Genomic DNA, 24,813 nt, shown 5'->3' with positions numbered 1-24,813 from the left:
GGGCTTTGGGCTCCAGTTGAGGGCCCAGCCCAAGTACAAAACCACGTGATAATCAAAAACGGAGAGAAGCATAGAATGAATGTACAAAACTACAACATATTCGGACCACATGATATGAGTGGTGCTGGGTCATCCTCAGTCATATTCTGAGACTGAGACTAAAGAAAATCAATGAAGAAAAAACCAATTTCCAAATTATGCCGATCAAGTCAGTCAATGAAGCAACTCCCTTGGGGTCTTTGGACCTGTTCCTCCCCAACTTGGAAACCTCTCTAATTTGCACACTCTTGATCTTTACCAGAACTATGGTGTTAGTTATGAAAATCTTGAGTGGTTATCTCATCTTTCTTCCTTGAGACACCTGAACATGTCAAATGTAGATTTGTCTAAGGTTGTGAATTGGCCACAATCTTTAAGCAAGCTCACTTTACTGACAGAGCTTAAGTTATCCGAGTGTAACCTTCCTGATGTCAATCTAAGATCACTTTCCTTTATTAATTCTTCCACCTCTCTTCAACTCCTTGACCTCTCTGTTAATCATCTTAATTCTTCAATATTTTATTGGATAGCCAATGTCAGCAGCAACTTTGTCCATATTCATCTCTCTTACAACAATCTTAAAGGTCCTATCCCAGATGTCTTCACAAGCATGCTTTCTCTAGTAACACTGTATCTCTCTTCCAATCAACTTGAAGGTGGGATACCAAAAGGCTTTCAAAATTTATGCAGCTTAGAGTTGTTGACCTTATATCGCAACCAATTGTCTGAAAACATTGAGGACTCTGTTAAAACCTTGTCTTGTGCTGAGAACACACTTGAGACCTTGGACTGGGGTTTTAACCAATTTTGGGGATCGTTGCCAGATTTCACACGTTTCTCAAAGTTAAGCGTGTTATATCTTGACAGCAATCAAGTAAATGGGTCTGTACCCGAGAATGTCGGGCAACTCTCTAGCCTTGAAACATTATTTCTCTCCGAGAATTCTTTGAGTGGTGTCATAACAGAAGCCCACTTTTTGAACCTATCTCGTTTACAGTATTTGAGTCTTTCTGGTAATCGTTTCTCTATCAACCTGAGCTCTGATTGGAAACCACCGTTTCAACTTACTGATGGGTTAGATATGTCCTCTCTCAAGGTGGGCCCAGCTTTTCCCAAGTGGATTCTAAGGCAAACGAATCTTACCCATCTTTCTCTCTCTAATGCTGGTCTATCAGGAAAACTGCCGAATCTGTCATCGACAAGCTTGAGTTATGTTAACTTGTCTTCTAATCTATTTTCTGGCGCATTGCCATCATTTTCTCCTATGCTCACGGACTTGTATCTCTCGAATAACATGTTTTCTGAGCCTTGTCTTCCTTCTGTGCAACGCAGTCTCCATATTTAAGGTCTGTTGACATTTCTAAGAACCTGTTGTCTGGGGAGCTTCCTAATTGTTGGATGCAATTTCAAGAATTGCGAGAGTTGAATTTGGGAAAGAATAAATTATCTGGAAAAATACCAAGCTCTTTAGGCAATCTACAGGGAATTCAAGTATTGCGTTTACATGATAACAACTTTTCAGGAGAATTGCCTTCTTTAGAGAACCGTACCAGTTTATTGATGGTTGACCTTGGCAACAATAACCTGTCGGGAAAGATACCAACATGGATTTGCCAAACCCTACCAAACTTGGCGATTCTACGCTTACGGTCCAATGAGTTCAATGGAATCATACCCTTCTCCTTGTGCACTCTAGCTGCCATTCTTGTATTGGACCTCTCTCACAACAATATTTCCGGAGGCTTGCCTCATTACTTTAGTAACATAACCGCTTTGGCTGATGATTTTGGATATGATGATGTTATTGTGGAACTTGTGTGGAAAGGAATAGAAATTGAGTTTGGGGAAAATCTTGCTGGTATGAGAAGCATTGACATATCAAGCAACTATTTGATTGGGGAAATTCCACCAAGTATAGCCAGTATGACAGAGTTGATTTCTCTGAACTTGTCTAGAAACAAATTGACGGGAAAGCTTCCTGAAGACTTTGGTAACATGAAGATGTTAGAATCTCTTGATTTGTCAAGAAACCGGATATCTGGTAAAATTCCTACAAGTTTTGCGAGCTTAAACTTTCTTAGTGTCTTGGACTTATCACACAACAACTTGTCAGGAAGAATTCCATCAGGCACCCAACTTCAGGGTTTTAATGCTTCTCAATATATGGGAAATCTTGGACTTTGTGGACCACCGCTGACACAAAGTTGTCCAGGAGAAGGAACAGTTCAAGATGATGGAATTGCGAGAGGAACTAAAATTGATAACAAAGAACAGGTTAGTGATGGTCTCATAAACCTTGGATTCTTTATTAGTGCAGTGCTGGGATTTGTCACAGGATTTTGGATGGTCTGCGGCTGTTTACTGCTTAAGACTTCTTGGAGATACGCTTATTTCAGATTCCTGGACAATGCAAAAGATTGGATTTATGTCAAAACCAAGGCAAAAGTGCGGAGGACACTTCAAAGATAAATGGTAAACTAAGCTACATAATATTTATTTTTTCTAGTGTTTATGTTTCTGGCTAGATATACTTAAACTCTTCAAAATTTATAGTATAACAATCGTTTGAAAATACAAAATATTTGTTCAATCTTTTAGAAATATTGTTTTTTGACTGTCATTTGTTTTGACATGATGTTAGGAGATTCTGGCATTCGGGGAAATGAGCCTAATTATCCCAGAAGTGGAAAGATTCAAGGCTTAATGTTGAAGGTTTTCAGATGTAGTTGCTTTCTCTTTCAGCAAGAAATAAATATTATGCTTGTTTCTCTTGAGAAATGTGTGTGAATAACGGATTGTATGTAGTATGAGCTGGTATAACTTTTTATTCCATGCAACAAGACCTCTATTTAGCTTCCTAATCTTTCTGGCTGTAATTTAAACCTAGCTTTCTCGATTGATTTCAAAGTAATTAGTTGCAATTATATACTATTCCATTCCAGAGCATTTCAATTAATCTATCCCAATATAACTTGATCATGTTCTCTCAAAAAAATAAGAAAAAAAAATAACTTGATCATGTTTGTGTTATTCAACTTGTTTTCCAAAAGTTTCATTTATGTCAATCTAACTTGATCACTATAATAATCATCCATGTCTCTTAGTATTTCAACTTCAGTCCAGATGAGAATCCAACATTTCAATATTAGGCACGCCATTCTCTTTCTTCTTTTATTGGATTTAGAGCAGACAGAGCATCGATCATTATCATCATATCTGCAATTCTGCAATATCAGATTCAGTGCCTAACAAGTATTGGAAAGTTTATTCTAGCTTGAATCCCTGAGAAATTTCTAACCTTTCATAAAAAATGCACCATGTTTAGAATTCAATTGAGATATAACCACTTACTACAACCATTTCCTCCAAACACAAGGAATGTGCTTCTCCAGCCCTCTCGTAAATTACTTGACAGGCAAGGGCGCTAATAACTTTGGTCACTTGTAGATGATAGCGTTTCTTGATTCTTCAAAAAACAGCTATCCAGTCTTTTCGAGCTTGAAATTTCTTAGTGCCTTGGACTTACCATACAATAACTTGTCAGGAAGAATTCAAACTTCAGAAATTTTATTACTCTGCATCTATCGGGAATTTCGGACTTTGCAGACCACTTAAAGTCCCCCAAATATGAGACTACTCAAGATCCTGGTATATCTAGTGGCAACGGAAATGAGAAAACTGATGGTATCAGAAACCTAGGATTTTATTACGGTAGTGCGTTGCTTGGATTCTTCAGAGGAGTTTGGGAGTCTCTGACACTTTACTACTACAGTCTTCATAAGGTGCGCCATTTCAAATTCATGTATGGCACAAAAGATAGGTTTTATCTAATAATACCAGCAGATTATCATTATTGTTTTGTACTTACATAAATGTTTGTAGTGTGGTCTTCTTCTTTTTTTTATTCTATCAGATGATCTTCAAAGTTGCAGCCTACTGTTATGTGGAAGAAGGAATTAGTAGCGTACTCCAGAGTAACCAGGATATGAGAGGTTTTTTCGATTTGAGATGTCTTTGCCTTCGCTTTCTTCAGTTTGCAGCTGCATTTCGCTCTTTCTTTCTTTCTTTCTTTCTTTTTCTTTCTACCTTGTTTCAGTTTAGAATGCACGATTCTAATGTAAGATAACCATGGATATGTGAATGTGACAGAATATAGCAATTTTGCTTTCTAAGACAAGCAACTAAAAACGGATGTATATTGTACAGTAGTTTCTTCAAGGCTTCATACATCACTAACCAGTAAACAAGAACGCTCACATACAAAGAGATCATTTGACACTGAGGTGGTGAAATGATCGAGTCTTTTTGTCATTCTTTTCACTCCCTCTTTTTCTGCATTCTTTGCTCTAACTTTCATAGCTTAAATCTCAGGAAAACAAAAAGTAGAAATAACAACCATCCAATTGTACTCGAGCCCCCTCAAGCAGTACAAACACCCTCCCTGAGTAGTGATCAAACACCCCCCCCCCCCCCCCCCCCCCCCATGTTGGACCAAAACCCTTGGTTAATATGAAGGGTGTAAAAACAGAGGAGGCTAAAAATATTTGAAGTCTGCAAAATTGTAACTTTTACAAACTTCCCATTTCCACTTATCCAACCATTTCAACCTGTTAAAAAATTTAAATAGAGCATAGTCACAGCAGACACTATTAATAATGCTTTCATTTGATGACGGGCTTCTCTCTTACCCAATTTAGAACCAGATGCCCCAAAATTGTTATTTACAGACTTGGTACCCTTTTGTGAATCTTGTATAGCTTGCTTCCAGATCTCTACTAAGTTGTCCACAAATGCAAAAGTTGTTGGCACATTTCAGCGGATGCATGACAGAAAATGAGAACCAGATGCGTACTAATGATCGGAAAACATCGGCCTGATAAAGGCCTAGTAATGTCCACCATGCACCCCGCCGCTGTGTACCAATACACTGCAAACAACCACCAAATGCCCAAGTACAATATGATCCCTTCTATTCCAGAATGGTAATAAGATTACAGAATTACAAAGAAGCAATCTCAACATGTTTGTGAATCAAATCAAATCAAGTTTGTAAAACTCATAGTTGTCATATCATCTTATCTATTTCAGAATGGTAATAAGATTACAGAATTACAAAGAAGCAATCTCAACATGTTTGTGAATCAAATCAAATCAAGTTTGTAAAACTCATAGTTGTCATATCATCTTATCTATTTCAGAATGGTAAGAAGAAGCACATATATCTATGTGAACATAAATTGACTTGATTGTTCCTTAACTACAAAATACTGCTCTTTTTGAAGAAAGAAAAGGGTAATGTATGCACTGGCACTTAATAACTACAAATCAGCTAGTTTTCATTCTTGGGTGAACAACCAAGAATTTCCAAACAGCAAAATCCAGTCATTGTAATATAAGTCAAGATATTTATCCATCAATCATCTCAGATCAACTTTTGACACTCAAAAACAGATTAAGCATGCAAATAAAGCTCCATCTATTCAAAGAAGTAGAATGCATGAGACATTGGCCAAAAGAATTTCTTGGAGCATTTTATGCAAATAGCTAATGTTTGGTTCCTAAAAGATCCAATGAATAGCTTGTTCATAGTCCCACAAATCCAGTAATCGAGCACCTCTCTGACTGTGATTTTGTATAAAAAGAGGAAAGAAGCATACCTTTGATCTTGATTGCAGCTCGGAGCAAAACCCAAGAACTTGCCAATTGAGAGAATCTCAAACCCTTATTTGGGTCTGAGAATCTAAATTCAATTAAATCTTCTCAGACCCAAAATGAGTTTTACTCAACCTCACTTTTTGGGGTCATTGTGAAGGACGCCCACAAGGCGTTTGATGAAATGCCGAAGAGAGTTTTTGGTGTCATGCTTTTAGGGCTGGGCAAATAGACCGGAAAACCGAAACCCGACCCGGAAAGGTTCGGGCTTTTTAAAAAAAATTTTGAAAGTTATTGAAAGCCCGGCCTGATTCCATTATTAAACGGTCCGGGCCCGAGCCTGAGAATGTGAGGAAAAAAAAAAACCCTAAGGCCTGATATCATTGGTACTTCGACATATGTCCGCATATTACTCGTCCAAAATCAAGCTTACCATAGAGTTGCAGTAGGGGATTATGAAGCCAAGTTTAGGCTAAACGCACTGTCTATCCCAATTCGATATCTCGATCAAACCCTAGCCTGTCTCACAACTCAGTCACAGCCTCTCTCTCTCTCTCTCACTCCCCAGTCCCGATCTGATCAAACCCAAGTAAAAAGATTCCCGATTCCAGAAATGCTATGAACAACTCTCTCATCGCAGCATCTCAATCCCTCATTCTTTCTAAATCTCATCGCAGCCTCGTTTTCACTTTTCAGTTCTCAACCTCCTTTTCTTCTTCTTCTTCTTCTCACTTAGAGGGTCTGTACTCTGTAGCTTCAATCAATCTCATCTTTATTTGGTTATTTTTGCTTTCATTTATAGAAGAAAGATTCTCACCTTGTTTGCTTACTTGCAGAAGAAACGGTTTCATGATCAAATCCGTTCAGTCCTCTTTAGAGATCTACAGATCTACTTCTACAAAAGCTGAAGAGCATAACCAGAATTCCATAAATCACTTACAGTTCAAGCTATTCTAAAGGGCATCAAACAGGTATTCCATATTGCATGCTTCTTGTACTGCTGCTTCTTGTTCTCTGATAGATTTGAAGCTTCCGTTTGGAGTTTTCACCGAAATATCAAGCTTTTGTTTGTGGTTTATATGCATATTGCTAGTGTTAATCCAAATTGTGATTATTAACTACCGATTTCTCCAAATCTCTATCAGCAGCTGACTATGGCCACTAATGATTTGAGGTTGGGGAAAGAAATTGTGCCAACATCTGAAGAGAAACAAGAACAGCAGCCTCTAACCGAAGTGAACAAGAGAAAGAGGGCAGAGAAGAAAGTCAAGAAGCCAGTGCAGCCATTGAAACCAACCTCAGGAGTTGGGTCTGGAAGCACTTCGAGAAGTATGAGAAGCCCCTGTACGAGAAAGTAGATGGAAAGCAGAAGCAGGTTGGCCATGAATTACGAGCTAAGTGTAATTATTGCTTGAGTGATTTTGCTGTTGATTCTAGTTTTAATGGCACTAGTACACTTAGTAGGCACATTGAGAAAGTATGTAAAAAGTATCCTTGTAGGTTAGACTTAGAACAAACTGTTTTAGGTAGTGATCAAACAAAAGATGCATCTTTAGCTATGAGGAAATGGTCCCCTGATGCTTGTGACACTGCTTGTTGTAAGATGATTATCATGGATGAGCTTCCGTTTTCTCATGTCGAGAAAGATGGATTTAAAAACTTCTGTGAAGTGGCTGTGCCTATGTGGAAGGTTCCTTCTAGGCGGGTAATTGTTAAGAGGTTTTTTGCATTGTATGATAAAAAAAAAGAGAAACTAAGGTTAGAATTAGCCAAGCACAGAGTCTCACTCACAATCGATACATGGACATCGGTTCAAAATGTAAATTATATGGTTTTGACGACACACTTTATTGATCATGGCTGGAGAATGCACAAAAGAATCCTAAACTTTTGTGTCATTCCCAACCACCAAGGCACAAGCATAGGAAAACTTTTAGAGTCATGTTTGGTTCAGTGGAAGATTGATAAGGTTTTAACAGTGAGTGTAGACAATGCATTGGCTAATAAGGTAGCGATAGATTACTTGAGGAGGAAGATGGGCGGTTGGGCTATTCCCCCTGTTTTGGGAGGCAGTCATTTGCATGTTAGGTGCCTTGCTCATGTTCTAAACTTGATTGTGAGATCAGGTTTGACCATTTTAGATAGGTCAGTGGCTGCAATAAGAAATGTTGTGAAGTATGTGAGGAGTTCTCCGGCGAGGTTGGATGCTTTTAGGGTATGTGTAGAAAACGAAAAGCTTGAAAGCAATAAAATATATGTGCTTGATGTTCCAACCAGATGGAACAACACGTATTTGATGTTAAATACAGCCCTGGCATTAAGAAGGGCTTTTGAGAGGATGGCAGAAGAAGAGGAGCAAAAGTTCAGTAGTTATTTCGATGAGGATGATGAGTTTGATGAGGACAATGAATTAGTACAAGGTGAGGTAAAGAGCAAGAAGCGTAGGAAGAGGATTGGGCCACCTGATGGAAGTGATTGGGAGAGGGCAGTAGTCTTTGTGCAATTTCTGAGGGTATTCTATTATGTAACCCTCAGAATTAGTGCACCGACAAAGCCAACTGCCCATAGGGCATTTCATGACATCGTGGCTATAGAGGGAGAGATAGATGCTCTATTTGTGAACCCTGACACGGCCGAGGGCAACGAGGCAGAGAAGATTTTGGTTAGTATGGCTGTGAAAATGAAATCCAAGTTCAAGAAGTACTTCGGTGCCATTGAAGATCTAAATCAGCTCCTTCTAGTGGCATTAGTTCTGGATCCCCGGTACAAGCTTAGAAACTTTGAGTATACGTTGGTGAAGCAGCTGAATTTTGATGTGAGTGTTATGAAGGAGAAGAGCAGGCATCTCAAAGAGCTTTTGATAAGCTTGACGGATTTGTATGTAGCCTCATCTACTGCTTTCCAAAAAAAAAACAACAAAGAAGCTGCTCCAAGTGATTGCTGCAGCTCCTCGGCATCGAAATCAGTGAGTGGAAAGATGGCTGAAATGCTTGCGGATTGGGAGAGGGAGCTCCAAGATAGTTGTGAAGTGGTTGTCGAGAGTGAGGTGGATAGGTACCTGTCAGATCCTATTGAGATGCCTCCAAAGAATGCTGAGTTCAATATCTTGGTGTGGTGGAAGCTCAATGGTGCCAAATATCCAAACCTTCAAGCTGTTGCAAGGGATGTTCTTGCCATTCAAGTATCTACAGTGGCATCAGAAAGCTGTTTTAGCACGGGGAAGAGGGTTATTGATCCCTATCGGAGTTCCTTGACTCCAAAATCTGTTGAAGCATTGATATGCTTGCAGAATTGGATCAAATTAGAAGATGCCTCTTCCACTTAATACTATCCGACAATAGAAGAGATGGAATTCTATGAGTCAGCTGTAGGTACTATCATTTCAAGTTTGCGTCTTTTTTTCTTTTGTTTAAGCTGCTGTGTAAATTGTAATGTCATTTAAATATGCATGTATTAACTGTTTTGCCATTATCCACAGAATATGCAAAGGAAAAAAATGCAGCGAAGCCCCCAAAGGGTACCAAAAAACAGAAGAAAGCTGCTGTTTCAGAGCAAGGTTGATCTGTCTATCTTTTATATTCTATTGGTTATCATATTTGAAAGTTGAGTTGTTGAATGTTGCTGAATGTTGATGTTTGGTATTGAATTTTTTTTCTATCAGGGAAGCAGCCCATCAAAGCTAATTGAAGGTAGCTGTCTAGGCGTCTAGCTGATATCTGGAATTCGTGGCTATCAAGTTGCAGCTTCAGTGCTTCTTGAAGTGAGAACTCAGAAGCTTGGATAATTTGGAAGTTTGGAACATTGATGTTTATGTTAACTTGGTTAAATTCTGTCATTCTGTGTTTGAACTTTGAACTGTGAAGTTGTGAACTGCTTTGTTATAATTTGGGACCTGGAACTTATTCATTGTTGATTGTTGAATGTTGAATATGATACAAGTTTTCTGCATGCATAGAATGATAGAATAAGATTTGGATATGGAAGAATTGAAGAAGTTTAAAATTTTTCCCAGAAAGAATGAAAGAAAGGCACTAGCAGGTTTCTCATGCTGTCTTTCGGGCCTGAAAAAAAACCGAGGGACCGGCCCGTTTTAATTCGGTCTGGGCCCAACTCGGTCCTAAAGTTTGTTACATGCCTTTTTGGGCCCAACCCGATTACTTCGGGTCTAGGTTGGTTTTTGCAAATTTTTTTTGGGCCCGGCCCGTGCCCAGCACTACATGCTTTTGTTTAGAACCCTTTCTGTTGGCTATAGAATATAGCTGAAAATAGTCAGTAAATTCAAGTTGGTTCTTCTACAAATGGGATGCCGATGCACTTTTCTTCATATCCCAATTCAACGGTATGATTGTTCAAATGGGAAGTCGATCAAGATAAAAACATATTTAGCTCTTAAATACATGCCTTGCTCTTTACTCAAAAGCAAATCATCATGTCTAATATCATAAATGGAATGTCCATGCATTCTGTCAAGGTTGAAATAACTTTTTTAAGTACATACCAAACAGGTCGTATCATCATGGTGTGACCGGCCCTTGACTACTTGAATTGCAACATCTACATTATTTGAGAATTAAAATATTTTGATGGATTGAATCCCCAGTTCACCGGTTCTTAATTTGAGTCGATTGAATACGCAAATTTTAGTGGACTAAAATCTTTCTAATTAATACTCGATCTTGATCTTGAAGGCATCTATGTTCCTTTCTACAAGTTTGGCTTTGCAATATCTCTATATGTTTGACTTGTACAAAATTTCCACACGAACGTCCAACTCATTTTGGTTATAGTCAAGGTCAACCAAGTGGAATTGATGTGCGTCAAGGCCTTCATCAAAGTTTTGGTGTATTTTCTTTCAGCTTTGACGTCCATGGAAAAGAGTGAACTCTTCCCTTGATCCTGAAGGCATGTATGTTCCTTTCTACAAGTTTGGCTTTGCAATATCTAGATATGTTTGCTTTAAACACACGAACGTCCAACTCATTTTGGTTATAGTCAAGGTCAACCAAGTGGAATTGATGTGCATCAAAGTCATCATCAAACTTTCGGTGTATTTTCTTTCAGATTTGACGTCCATGGAAAAGACTGAATTCATCTAATTAGTTAGAACCAAATTAAAATCATTGGAAAACAATAAGCCTTTTGTGGATTTGGCTTCTTTTTGGCGTTCTTTGAACTTGGTTCTAATCTGTACAAATGGCAGAGGGGTGTCTAGGCCTAATCTTTGGTCTTTGTAAGCCATCTCTCAATCCTTCCACTCAAATTCTTTCAATCAAATTCTTCAATCACAGATCAACTGGTTTCATTTCAAATTGTTTTCGATTCAATTAGTAGTGTTGTTACTGCTGTTTATGCCAAGTCTACGATGGTGGAGCAACGTAGATTGGTAGGTGGACATAATAGTTTTAACTATTTGTTCATAAAATAGGAGAAACATACAAGAGTCAGAGTGGCCTTACTAAAACTGTATAGGGGTAAAACTCAAAGCGAGGCAAAACACCGAACGAAAGAAAAATGAGAGTGAAATCTACACTCCCTATTTTATAATCGATACTCCATGTTTTCTTTTTTTGTAACTTAAATTTTGTCTTTTTATGAGAATTCAGAATTCTGACCAAAGAAGGAAAAATAGAGTGAATAACAAATTAGGGAGTGTGGATTTCACCCCTCAAGAAAAAGTATCACACTGTCAAAAAACGTACAAAACATTAGCAACCTATCAAACTACTTGATAAGTATCCCAACAATATAGCCCACAAATCCATTCGGGTCATCTTGTAACACTGACTACCTTCATCATTAGATATCCGGACGAGATCAGCCATAACTACCTTTACAAAATCAGTCAAGTCGGCCAATTTCTAAAGACGACTTGACTTGGAACTGAAACCAAGTCAATTGTGATTTTCACATTTATACATCTAGTCTCCAAAATCCTTTTGCTTCAACTATATGGTGTGGATTACCTTCAAAAACTATTTATTTGTGGCAGAAAACGAGCTAAAATAACTTCTTCAAATAATTAACGTACACCCATTTTGGACAGAATACTGGTCTCTCAGGAATCCTGGTCTCAAGTACTGTCTAACCCAATAAAGAAGCTTCTGCTCCACAGTTGGTCAGTGTCTTTCTATGACACGTCTTCCAGTGAGGATCTCATAAGTCACTATGGATCAAAAGATGGTGTGTTTCAACATACTTGGGGAAGCATATCCATGAGTCCCTAGTCCCTACCACCTGATAACAAAAGCAAATACAATATGAACCATTATTCCAGGGAATTTGTGAAATAGAAGGAAAGAACGAGAAAGGCTAATAAATAACTAATCCAATTTGTCCGCTCAATATTACAATTCAAACAACATTATGCCAACCTCCAAATGAAGATGACTTTTGTTTCAAGCTCACAAGCATATCATTGACTATGAAAATGGGTGCAGGCAGATGGACTTTGGAGATGTATAAATATCTTGCAGCTCATAGAAACACACAAAAACTCACTAAAGATCTATATCAAACTGGTTTCTTTGACTTCACTCATCTCTTTCTTGAATTGAGTTTTAACAGCCACCAGTTCATCCCGTTCTTTACGCTGAGCTCAAACCTCCCTAATTTCTAGACATTAGTGGCACGTTTACTAACTTGGAATGGAAAACAATCATGAATCGGAGACAAATGGAATGGGAGAAGAAAGGAATCGGTATTGATTCCGGAGGATTGATTCCTAAACTCATCTCCCCCATTCGTAATCAAATTCCTGAATATTCAGGAATCGATTCCTGATAAATAGGTGGGACCTACACCAATTCCGATTCCTTCATGTGTTAGTAATCACATGAATTCTTTTTCCTGGAATCATTCCGATTCCTTTATGTGTTAGTAAACACAGGAGTGTTTTTACTCCGTAATCATTCTATTACATTCCATTCCATTCCAAGTAAGTAAACGTGCCCTAGAATACTTCTTGTTTTTGCTGATGAACAACAAACTAACTTGTAGTAATGTTCAATATACCTCCATTATTACTATTTTTACCCTAAAGAAAAAGGGCTTCATGCATATACAGATGTAGCTTAATTAAACTAAATTATACCTTTCTCAGTGTTTTAGCATATTAGTTCCTGACTACTGATAAAACAACCAAAGTAAATGACAACCGGCCATAGGCAGATACAAATCATCATGCACTTAGCCACTAGGTTTACATATTTCTGTACAAGAGAGTTGGTTAGAGGCCAGAGCATAAACATAACACTAGCCTTTCAGAAAAATAAAGAGAACATTGCATGGAAAATCCGAGATATACTTTTTATTTCATCATCATGACTGGCAGGGCAAAGCCTCTATGATCCACAACAAGTAATATTGACACATTAATTCACAAAATGCTCTCCACTAATTTGAAACACCAAAGAGTATAATCAACACCAAATACAGTATCTAATTCATTCATCTTGAATAACAACTACGTCACAACAGAAAGCTGTATCTTCAATGCAAGTCAGCATATAAAGGTTTTTAAGTTAATATCTAAACTCCTAAGGAACACACATTCTGCTGTCAAGGATAGGTAAGATGACCTGAAAACAGCCGAAGATGGCCGAAGGAGTTTTCCAGGAAGGCCTTAAGACAATGTTTTCTCAAGCTTTAACAAATGAAGGGACTTCCACACTGCCCACCTGATGCCATGAACCTGCACCCAAACACCTGAATAAGTCACAATCTAGAAAGGGAACCCTACTTAATACATGAATCAAAATTCAAACTTGAACAAGAATTCACATTCTGAATTGACATTTCATGCAGCTGTTTCAATTCACATTTAATTTCAAGTACGTGGAGAAGAGTGCCAAATACATAAAAGCTGTAAAAGACTAATTAACATGCCCCCAAATGGAGGGATAGTAGAGCATCTACTGTCCAAGTTCAAACACCACATCATTCCACCGAAGACTGATTCAGAGAATAAAAGTTAAAATAAAAAATAATTAAAAAAAAGAGTTAAAACTAATCTTTATCAACTGTAAGAATACTATGATTCCAATTTCTTGTTGAGCCTGTAATGTGAGCTCAAAACTTCAATAATGAGGGAAAAGGAAGAAGCATGTCCTTAGGTTTACAGCAGAACACCATCTTGATGAGTAAAATTCAACTGAATTAGAATTACATCTTAGAGTTACAGCATTGGGATTTTACTCAAGTCTTGTAATTTCACCCAAGTCCTCAGCTTTTGGCATTAACAGTGAAACCATGTTAGTTTTGGATCAATTTTACATTCACCCGTAACAATACTAAACCCAACCGACCAAACCCAATTAGAATTCTTTAGAAAACAAATAACTATGTGGGTAGCGAGTGAGTGAGAGAGAGAATGGAAGTACCCAATGAAGTCAGGAATGAGGATCGGAATTGGGATTCTGGCGGCAAAGGTCTTCGATTAAGCTTTCGAGCTCTTTGAAGCCGTACCTGATTCACAAAAACTAGTATTCATTCAGAAAGGAGAGAAGCATAGAATGATTGTACAAAACTACAACATATTCGAACCACATGATATGAGTGGTGCTGGGTCATCCTCAATCATATTGTGAGACTGAGACTAAAGAAAATCAATGAAGAAAAAACCAATTTCCAAATTATGCCGATCAAGTTAGTCAATGAAGCAACTCCATTGCTGTTTCCACGATTATACATATGTAGTTTCCAAAATCCTTTTGCTTCAACTATATATACTTCACTTTGCAGGTGGCATATCATCTTCATAATCATGTTTTTCAGTATAATGAGTGGTGGGTCTATGCATTCTTGTTTGGTTGGGCTTGTGTGCCTGGCCATTGCCTCTGCTATTTGTTGTTCAACTGTTGGAAGCTCAAACAACATCATGTGCTTGGAGAGTGAAAGGCATGCTCTTCTCCACTTCAAACAAGGCCTGGTGGATAAGTCCAATGCTCTTGCCTCTTGGAAAAGTGAGAAAGATTGCTGCAAGTGGAGAGGAATAGCATGCAACAACCAAACAGGTCATGTTACCAGCCTTGATTTCTCCTTTAATTATGATCCATATCTCTATTCTGCTGAAGTTCCTTTAAGTGGTGAAATTAGTCCTTCACTACTTGAATTGCGATATCTAAATTACTTGGACCTCAGTTATTTTGATTTTGGAGAAAATATGATTCCCAAGTTCATTGGCTCTTTGAGTCAATTGAAAGAACTCAAACTTGCAGATGCTAATTTCAGCGGACCTGTTCCTCCCCAACTTAGAAACCTCTCTAATTTGCACACTCTTGATCTTTCCTCCAATGATTTTGAAGGAATGATGATTCCCAAATTCATTGGCTCTATGAGTCAATTGAAAGAGCTCAAACTTGCAGATGCTAATTTCAGTGGACCTGTTCCTCCCCAACTTGGAAACCTCTCTAATTTGCACACTCTTGATCTTTACCGTAACCAAGTTGTTAGTCCTGAAAATCTTGAGTGGTTATCTCATCTTTCTTCCTTGAGATACTTGAACATGTCATATCTAGATTTGTCAAAGGTTGTGAATTGGCCACAATCTTTAAGCAAGCTCACTTCGCTGACCGAGCTTCAGTTATCTTGGTGTGAGCTTCCCGATGTCAATCTAAGATCACTTTCCTTTATTAATTCTTCCACCTCTCTTCAACTCCTTGACCTCTCTGGGAACTTTCTTAATTCTTCAATATTTTATTGGATAGCCAATACCAGCAGCAACTTTGTCCATATTGGTCTCTCTTCCAACAATCTTAAAGGTCCTATCCCAGATGTCTTCACAAGCATGCTTTCTTTAGTAACACTAGATCTGTATGAGAATCAACTTGAAGGTGGGTTACCAAAAGGCTTTCAAAACTTATGCAGCTTAGAGTCGTTGACCTTAATGTCAAACCAATTGTCTGAAAACATTGAGGACTCTGTTAAAACCTTGTCTTGTGCTAAGAACACACTTGATACCTTGGGCTTGAGTGATAACCAGTTTTGGGGGTCGTTGCCGGATTTGGCAAGTTTTTCAAAGTTAAGAGAGTTATATCTTTCCTTTAATCAACTAAATGGCTCTGTACCCGAGAGTGTCGGGCAACTCTCTAGCCTTGAAACATTATATCTCTCCGGGAATTCTTTGAGTGGTGTCATAACAGAAGCCCACTTTTTGAACCTCTCTCGTTTAAAGTATTTGAGTCTTTCTGGTAATTGTTTCTCTATCAACTTGAGCTCTGATTGGAATCCACCATTTCGACTTACTGATTGGTTAGACATGTCCTCTTGCAAGGTGGGCCCAGCTTTTCCCAAGTGGATTCTAACGCAGACAAATCTTACGACTCTTTATCTCTCTAATGCTGGACTATCAGGATCATTACCCATCAAGGTTTGGGATCTATTTTCTGGCTTATCTCAATTAGATCTCTCTATGAACCAAATCCATGGGAGACTACCGAATCTGTCATCGACAAGCTTGAGTTATGTTAACTTGTCTTCTAATCTATTTTCTGGCGCATTGCCCTCATTTTCTCCTATGCTCACGGAGTTGTATCTCTCGAATAACATGTTTTCTGAGCCGTTGTCTTCCTTCTGTGCAACCCAGGCTCCATATTTAACGCATCTTGACATTTCTAAGAACCTATTGTCTGGGGAGCTTCCTAATTGTTGGATGCAATTTCAAGAATTGCGAGTGTTGGATTTGGGAAAAAATAAATTATCTGGAAAAATACCAAGGTCGTTAGGCAATCTACAGGGAATTGCGGTATTGCGTTTACATGATAACAACTTTTCAGGAGAATTGCCTTCTTTAGAGAACTGTACCCGATTATTGATGGTTGACCTTGGCAACAATAACTTGTCGGGAAAGATACCAACATGGATTGGCCAAAGCCTAACAAACTTGGTGATTCTACGCTTACGGTCAAATGAGTTTAATAGAATCATACCCTTCTCCCTGTGCAATCTAGCTGCCATTCATGTTTTGGACCTCTCTTACAACAATATTTCAGGAGGCTTGCCACATTGCTTCAATAACATAACCGCTTTGGCAGATGATTCGGGAGTTTATAATGTTATTGTGGAACTTGTGTGGAAAGGAATAGAAATTGAGTTTCCCAATCTTATAGGTTTAAGAAGCATTGACATTTCAAGCAACTATTTGATTGGGAAAATTCCGCCAAGTATAGCAACTATGACAGAGTTGATTTCTCTGAACCTGTCTAGAAACAAATTGATGGGAAATCTTCCTGAAGACTTTGGTAACATGAAGATGTTGGAATCTCTTGATTTGTCAAGAAATCAGATATCTGGTAAAATTCCTACAAGTTTTGCGAGCTTAAACTTTCTTAGTGTCTTGGACTTATCACACAACAACTTGTCAGGAAGAATTCCATCGGGCACCCAACTTCAGGGTTTTAATGCTTCTCAATATATGGGAAATCTTGGACTTTGTGGACCACCGTTGACACCAAGTTGTCCAGGAGACGGAACAGTTCAAGATGATGGAATCGCGAGAGGAACTAAAATTGATAACAAAGAACAGGTTAGTGATGGTCTCAACCTTGGATTCTTTATTAGTGTAGTGCTGGGATTTGTCACTGGATTTTGGATGGTCTGCGGCAGTTTACTACTTAAGACTTCTTGGAGATATGCTTATTTCAGATTCCTGGACAATGCAAAAGATTGGATTTATGTTTATTCTCAAAAAAAAAAAAAAGATTGGATTTATGTCAAAACCAAGGCAAAAGTGCGGAGGACACTTCAAAGATAAATGGTAAACTACGCTACATAATACTTATTTTTTCTAGTGTTTATATTTCTGGCTAGATATACTTAAACTCTTCAAATTTATAGTATAACAATCGTTTGGAAACACAAAATATTTGTTCAATCTTTTAGAAATATTGTTTTTTGACTGTCAATTGTTTTGACATAATGTTAGGAGATTCTGGCATTCAGGGAAATGATGAGCCTAATTTCCTAGAAGTGGAAAAATTCAAGGCTTAATGTTGAAGGTTTTCAGATGTCGTTGCTTTCCCTTTCGGCAAGAAATAAATATTATGCTTGTTTCTCTTGAGATATGTGTATGAATAATGGATTGTATGTAGTATGAGCTAGTATAAGTGTATAACTTTTGATTCCATGCAACAAGACCTCTATTTAGCTTCCTAATCTTTCTTTTTGTAATTTAAACCTAGCTTTCTCGATTGATTTCAAAGTAATTAGCTGCAATTAAATATGAGTGTTTCTATTGGGACCTCCAAATCTACTCACTTGACCTCACTCTATGATGAATTATTAAATGACATATATAACCTACTATAAAATTACTATTAAGGACAATAATTATACAAAAAAAAAAATTTATATTTATTTTATGTAGACTTTCCAATTCAATAATATTAGATTGTATTCTTTATTATTTTCCTTATCTATTTTTCATTTTTCAATTTCACTACATACTCATTAAAATATTCATATATATTTAATAAGAATTAAAAATATGATTAAGATAATGTGACATAAAAATGTATGTGTTCAAGTAAACCCTAATTTGTGTTTAGCCCAAACTCTAGGTTACTTGACCTAGTGGTAATAGGGTTAAATTAGAAGGATCTAGATTCCTATTCAATGTATGATTAATTTCCTTGTATGATTGAGGTTCTATACATTGTAATCCTCTATATAAAGAGGCCCCTGTTATCAATGAGAATAGACAGCAATTTCCTCTCAATTTCAGTTTCTCTACAACACGTTATCAGCACGAGCCCTAACCCTAGCCCTAAAAACAAAAAAACCCGAAAACTCTTCTCACCAAAACTGCCGCAAGCTCCTAGCCCTTGCTAGCCATGCCGTACGCTTCCCCTGCAGCCCTTGCGCACCCGTGTGCAGCCTGCTGCCCCCTGCAGCATTGCGGCACGCCTGCTGCCCCCTGCAGCACAGCAGCACGCTCGTTCCTGTGCAGATCAGCCTGCTTGCACGGCCCGAAACGTCTTGTTCGGAACCTCTGATCAAAATACTTTCTTCATCAAAATTGTTCATATATGTCTCTTCTATCTGACCTCCAAATTTTAGCCCTATTGGAGTCGTTTTGAGACATGTAAACCATTAGAGGTGGGAGCTGTTCAGCATGCTCGTTCCTGTGCATATCAGTCAGTTTGCAAGCCCCGAAACTTCTAGTTCAGAACTTCAGATAAAAATTCTTACTTCATCAAAGTTGTTCACCTCTATCTATTCTATCTAACCTCCAAATTTAAGCCCTATTGGAGTCGTTTTGAGACCTGTACACCAATTGGAGTGGGAGCTATTTAGAAGCGAATTTGCTCCGAATTTCAACAAGTTTGATTCGCCTAGGACTGAAGCTTGTTTGCAATCCTACAACGAGGATCGAATACGCTCTGCAATTCTAAGAGGCATGGTTTACTAAAAGTTCCAGTTTTTGAAGTTTTTTATTCTTTTTCTCTTCTTTTTCTCGGGGACTTGCAAACTCCCTTCTTCTACCTCCCTTTCTTCATCATAGGGAGACCTAATTAAGCAGAACTGTGGGGGTTCGTGCTCACTCCAAGCTTGGAGCTTGTTGAGATCTCCAAACTTAGAATTTGTAGAGAATTTATGATCGACCACTTACGTCATTGTTTCAATCTAATCCAATACCTCTTAGAATTGAATTTCTTGGAAGCGATTAGGCTCAGAAATTCCTAATTTCTTGGAAGCGACTACGCTCAGAAATTTTATATGTTTTCGTGGTAGCTTTTTCCTCTCCGAAACTAACCCTTTTTCTTGTTCTCTTTCAAGATGAGTAACCTGAACAAATTGGACTTTGCTCCATTGGGAACAACTGGCTCTGAATATCACAGGTGGGTTCGTGATGTCCGCCAACATCTCAAGGCCGATGGAATCCTAGATACGATTCTCGAGCCTAGCCAGGACATGCTAACTGTTGAGCAAGCTCAAGCTTTGGAAACAAATAGAGCAGCCTTAGAGGCAAATAAGGCAAAAGCCATCATCCTAATGACTCGTCATATGGATGATTCACTCCAGTACGAGTGTATGAATGAAGAAGACCCTAGAAGGCTGTGGGTCTCACTCGAAGAAAGATTTGGCAACGTCCATGACTCCCTGCTTCCTGACCTAGAAGTGAGATGGCATAGCCTCCGCTTGTATGATTTAAAGTCAGTTCTTGACTACAACTCGGAAGCACTTCGCATTAAATCTTTAATGGAATTCTGTGATAAAGAGATCACAAATGCGATGTTGATTGAGAAGACTCTCTCTACCTTCCCAGTCTCTACATTGATGGTTGCTAAGAACTATCGAATTGATGTTATTGCAGGAAGGATCACAAGGTTTCATGAGCTCATTGGAGCTATGAATGTCGCTGAAAAGCATGACAACATCCTTGTGAAGAACTATAATTCGAGATCCGTGGAAATAGAGCATATTCAGAAATCCAATTATAGCCGCGCCCCTAAGAGAAGGCTCCAAGAGCGAAACCCTATCCTTAGGGATACTTCTGGACTTTCTGGTCCATATAATCGCTCTACTTGGGAAGGTAATAGCCAAAATAGGCGAACACGGAACCGAAAAGGCCAACGTGGAAAGAGAGAGGGAGGCAACGCCTCTGGCCATGTTGGTGGCGCCACCAATACTAAGAGCAATCTGAATGACGCTTTCAAAGCGCCTCAATCAATGGAGTTTGAGCAAAGAGATGTATGTTCTCGATGTGGAGTGTCTGATCATTGGGCACACATTTGTAGAGCTCGTGAAGAAATTGTCACCACCTAGAAAGCATATTGTGAAGCAAGAGAAGCTTACTATCTGGAACAAGAAGATCAAAAAGATGATCTAGAGTGAATGGTTGAAGACTACAAATCTGGCTGGGATCAATAGATCGCCAATTTTGTTTAAGTCTTTATTTTTCCAAGAGATGTAATAAGCAATTGCCATATATTTTTGTAGTAAATGCCAATGGTTTGGTCTTTCTTCAAAGTAGGCTCACCCAAAGTAAGTGTGATGTCTAGGAAGGTTCTGAGATTAGTGGTACTTAAGCGAGCCTTGCTCCACCGAAATCTCTCTACTCACCTCGTCACATTTATTTTGGAATTACCGAAAGAAGTTAGACGACTACCATTGTTTTGCATTAGCTAGCATTTTGGATTAGATTTTCTTTGGTCAAAGAGACAATGATGTAACTCTGTTGGCTTATGAATAAAATTTCGAGTTCTTTTCATTATGACTCCATTTTGATTATGAGCATATGACTTTGTGACTACGATGGCTGGGCCATCAATATTAATTCAAGGACATGGAATATCCCAAGTTCCCTTTGCCAAAAGGGCACCTTGATTACTGTCGCAAAAACTCTCTACGCTCCTAGGGAAAATCGCACATATGAGTAGCCAACGGATTTCATGCGAAAACGCATGTAGAGAACGGAAATGAGTTCCTTTGCAATACCTCTAATGATTGCGAATAAAGGCGCATCTTATAGAAGTTTATGTGTCTCTCTAGTGGACTTTATGTCACTATTCGAGCTATTAAATCCAATAAAGTTACGATAGATGATCTCTTGGATTTAGACACATATTGGCTTTGTCACGATAGGATAGGTCATCTTGGTCATGATATGATGATCCGTCTACTAAAGACTTCACATGGACATCATTTCTTTCGAGCGAAACAAAGCATGAATCAAAAGTTGATTTCTGGACTAAGTGTGACCGACGCAGCTGCCTAGGGCACCGCCTCCGTCCACCACCAGCCTAGGGCTGGTGCAGTCCCTATCCATAACGCCATGGATAGCGTCCATCATGGTGATGGCGCCCCAGGTGATGCTGCAATCACCAACTTGCTTCAAATAGCGTTTCAGACGCTCAGACCTAACCAAAATAGTCATTGGTTTCTTCTAAAGCCTCTCGCTCATTTTACAAAGCCCGTTCCTTAGGGAAATTATGACTAAGACCGTCCTATGCAAAGGAAATGAACATACTCATTCTGTTCTTACATTGAATCCATGGGGATTGTGTGGATTGATTCAACCAACTTGCGGATGCTTAAATATTTCATGATATTGGTTGACACACAAACACGCTGGTCACGTGTTGTGCCATTGTCCACCTATAAATGCTGCTTATGCTCCACTCCTAGCACATATCATATGACAACAGGCTCACTCCCCAGATCATCCTATTCAGTAAATTGGATTTGACTATGCTAGAGAGTTTACATCGAAAGACTTTCGATGGATATTGCAATGGGACTGATGTTGGACATCATATTCCTATGTACACACCCAAATGGTCTTGCGGAAACGACTACGATGATAGTCCGGACATTGGTAATGCGCACCAATCTCCTTCTATCCGCTTGGGGTGATGCAATATCGCATGCAGCTATGCTAATTCGTCTACGACCCACCGCCACTCAATGTACCTCTGCGTTACAGCTAGTGACTGGGTACAAGTATCGTACTTACGCATATTTGAGTGAGCCATTTATGTTCCAATTACGCCGCCACAACGCTCTATGATGGGTCCTTACAGACGAATGGGCAACTACGTTGGATTTGAGACTCCAACAATCGTCCGCCACTTAATGCCTTTGCAAGGCGATCTCATTACCGCTAGATTTGCGGGTTGTCACTTTGATGAGACAGTCTTCCCGTCGTTAGGGGGAGATAAGAACACGGATGTTCAGCAGGAACGACAGGAATTGTCGTGGCCTGTCCCCACTATGTCTCATCTCGATCCCTGTTAAAGTGACGAGATCACACAAATATGCTGCAAACAAGCCTGCAAGGAAGGACGTCCCTACGAGAGGACGTAGCGGCACCCTACACGGAGGTAGGCATGGCGCCAACGCCAAAGTGCCACTCTCTTTACAGGCCATGGCCCCAGCTAGGATGCGTGGGAGGCCCGTAGGTTCGAAGGACACTTTGGCACATTCCAATCCTTTGATCATCAAGACTCAAAATCCGTCTCATGAGAATCTTCTGGGTTAGGGTTATCATTGGGGGACGCCTCAACGTCAGAACCTATTCCGGAGAATATGGAGCTCTATGAAACTTACACTAGTACATGAGACGTGTGATAGAAACTCCATCATAATTGATGATGTAGTTGCGCATTTCGTTGCGTATGAGTTTGTTGAGTCAAATGATATCAAACCACACTCCGTTGATGAATGAATGCCAACGTAGAGAGTTTTGGCCTAAATGGAAAGATGCGATCCAGGTTAAGATGGATTCTCTGACAAAGAGGAAGGTTTTTAAGCTAGTGATTCTAACACCTCCTAACATAAAACCTGTTGACAAATGGGTCTTCATTAGAAAGCGTAGTGAGAAAAAGAGATGGTAATCTCGCCTTATGGCGCAAGGCTTCTCATAAAATGCCCTGGAATCGACTACGATGAGACATATTCTCTCGTAATGGATGTCATTGCACTCCACTACCCTGTCAGTTTGGTAGTTTCCGAATAACTGAACATGCAGCTTACAAATGTGGTCAGTATATATCTCTATAGGGATCTAGATACGTAATATACATGAAGGTTCATGGTGAACTTCATTTACCCAAGTCAAGTGGCTCTAGACTACGGAGAGCGTTTACAAAGAGGTTGAAACGCTCGCTAAAATGACTACTTGATTGGGAAGAGATATGCCCATGTGTTTCCATAACAAGTTTCGGATTCCATCGCGGTTCATGTTGGACATGATCTTCATTAGAAGCCCTGAAAGAGTTAAGGGAAACCGCTGAACACTTGAAATCTGATTTTGAGATGAAGGATTATGGAAGAACACGATTATGTCTCAGTTTGGAACTTGAGCATCGTGTCGATAGATGCTTAGGCATTTTGACAAGATCAAACCTTCAAGCACCCCCATGATCGTCCGTAGTCTTGATCCTGAAAATGATCCTCTTCGTCTGAAGGATGATGACGAAGATGTGCTAGAGGCAGAAGTGCCTTACTTGAGTACAATAGGCGCATTATTGTACTTAACTCAATGCACAAGACCGGACATCTCGTTTGTAGTAAACTTGTTAGCTAAGGTATAGCTCTGCGCCAACGCGACTCCATTTTGATTGGTGTAAAAGATATCTTTAAGTACTTGAGATGTACGATTGATATGGGCTTGTTCTATCCCTACAGAGAGAAGATGGATTAGGACCCATCACACACCAGAAACGCCGCCAACGCTGGCCTGCGTTCTCTATCCCCATCCCAAAACGATATAAGTGTTTTGGAAGGTTTTGCTGATGTTGGGTACCTCTCTGACCCACACAAAGGTCGCTCCCAAACTGGTTAAGTGTTCACTATGGGAAAAGACTGTGATATCTTGGAGGTCTACAGAACATACCGCAATCGCTATATTTTCGAACCATACAGAGATTATTGCTCTTCACGAAGTGGTTTGTGAATGTTTATGGATTGGATCCATAATCACGCATGTTCGAATAATTGTGGTTTGAAGTCTACCACAAGATGAGCCTACGAGCATTTAGGATAATGCTGTTTGTTTTGAACAAATGAAGCAAGGCTACATCAAAAGCGACAACACCAAGCATAATCAGCAACAACACTCTCCTCAAATACCAAAGTGAACTAGGTTCGATCTGAGGATAATGTGGTAGACTTGTTTACTAAGTCATTGCCCAAATCCACGTTCGAGAAACATGTGGCAAGAATTGGCTTGCGGAAATTATCTGAACTCCCATGATCATAGTCATCAGGGGGAGACACAGACATCAGGGGGAGATGTCTACATGTTCACCCCGAAACGTGAAGGGTGTGTTGTGCTCTTTTTCCCCTTCGACCAAGGTTATTTTTGTCCCACTGGGTTTTTGTTACTCGGCAAGGTTTTTAACGAGGCAACGAGAGAAGCACCGCGTTTGGGCAACACAAGGGGGAGTGTTCAAGTAAACCCTAATTTGTGTTTAGCTCAAACTCTAGGTTACTTGACCTAGTGGTAATATGGTTAAATTAGAAGGATCTAGATTCCTATTCAATGTACGATTACTTTCCTTGTATGATTGAGGTTCTATACATTGTAATTCTCTATATAAAGAGACCCCTATTATCAATGAGAATATACAGCAATTTCCTCTCAAATTCAGTTTCTCTACAACAGTATGTTGATATATATGT

At 39.1% G+C, this 24,813-nt stretch overlaps 3 protein-coding genes across 4 annotated transcripts; all 3 read left to right on the top strand.

Annotated features, from left to right (window-relative positions):
• Positions 1–367: 367 nt before the first annotated feature.
• LOC121048844 (receptor-like protein EIX2) lies at positions 368–4,211 on the top strand. The gene is made up of 7 exons (XM_040511396.1): positions 368–1,135; positions 1,372–2,313; positions 2,436–2,511; positions 2,681–2,761; positions 3,646–3,821; positions 3,953–4,031; positions 4,189–4,211. The coding sequence occupies exons 1-7, from the start codon at positions 368–370 to the stop codon at positions 4,209–4,211; spliced, it is 2,145 nt and encodes a 714-aa protein (XP_040367330.1).
• Positions 4,212–14,467: 10,256 nt separating this feature from the next.
• Positions 14,468–16,509, top strand: LOC112178609 (receptor-like protein EIX2). The gene is made up of 2 exons (XM_040511395.1): positions 14,468–16,362; positions 16,464–16,509. Exons 1-2 carry the CDS (start codon positions 14,468–14,470, stop codon positions 16,507–16,509), a joined length of 1,941 nt encoding a protein of 646 aa, XP_040367329.1.
• Positions 16,510–16,742: 233 nt separating this feature from the next.
• Positions 16,743–17,805, top strand: LOC121048964 (putative receptor like protein 25). 2 transcript variants are annotated; one of them, XM_040512133.1, is made up of 3 exons: positions 16,743–16,979; positions 17,052–17,212; positions 17,612–17,805. In XM_040512133.1, the coding sequence occupies exons 1-3, from the start codon at positions 16,862–16,864 to the stop codon at positions 17,651–17,653; spliced, it is 321 nt and encodes a 106-aa protein (XP_040368067.1). In that variant the 5' UTR covers positions 16,743–16,861; the 3' UTR covers positions 17,654–17,805. The 2 variants fall into 2 exon arrangements, with proteins under 2 accessions (XP_040368067.1, XP_040368066.1); XM_040512132.1 differs by having other exon boundaries at positions 16,743–17,212.
• The last annotated feature ends 7,008 nt before the right edge of the window (positions 17,806–24,813 follow it).

Source organism: Rosa chinensis, chromosome 7, assembly GCF_002994745.2.
Source record: "Rosa chinensis cultivar Old Blush chromosome 7, RchiOBHm-V2, whole genome shotgun sequence".
Classification (NCBI taxonomy): domain Eukaryota; kingdom Viridiplantae; phylum Streptophyta; class Magnoliopsida; order Rosales; family Rosaceae; genus Rosa; species Rosa chinensis.
The sequence above is the reverse complement of the archived record's forward strand: the minus strand, read 5'-3'. Positions and strand labels throughout refer to the sequence as shown.

Coding starts and splice junctions, on each gene's coding strand:
- LOC112178609 (XM_040511395.1), top strand. CDS start 14,468: ATGAGTGGTGGGTCTATGCATTCTTGTTTGGTTGGGCTTGTGTGCCTG. Junction 16,363..16,463: donor CAATTTCAAGAATTGCGAGT/GTTGGATTTGGG, acceptor ACAACTTTTCAG/GAGAATTGCCTTCTTTAGAG.
- LOC121048844 (XM_040511396.1), top strand. CDS start 368: ATGTCAAATGTAGATTTGTCTAAGGTTGTGAATTGGCCACAATCTTTA. Junction 1,136..1,371: donor TAGATATGTCCTCTCTCAAG/GTGGGCCCAGCT, acceptor TGTGCAACGCAG/TCTCCATATTTAAGGTCTGT. Junction 4,032..4,188: donor GAGTAACCAGGATATGAGAG/GTTTTTTCGATT, acceptor TGAATGTGACAG/AATATAGCAATTTTGCTTTC.
- LOC121048964 (XM_040512132.1), top strand. CDS start 16,862: ATGACAGAGTTGATTTCTCTGAACCTGTCTAGAAACAAATTGATGGGA. Junction 17,213..17,611: donor AAATTGATAACAAAGAACAG/GTTAGTGATGGT, acceptor ACATAATGTTAG/GAGATTCTGGCATTCAGGGA.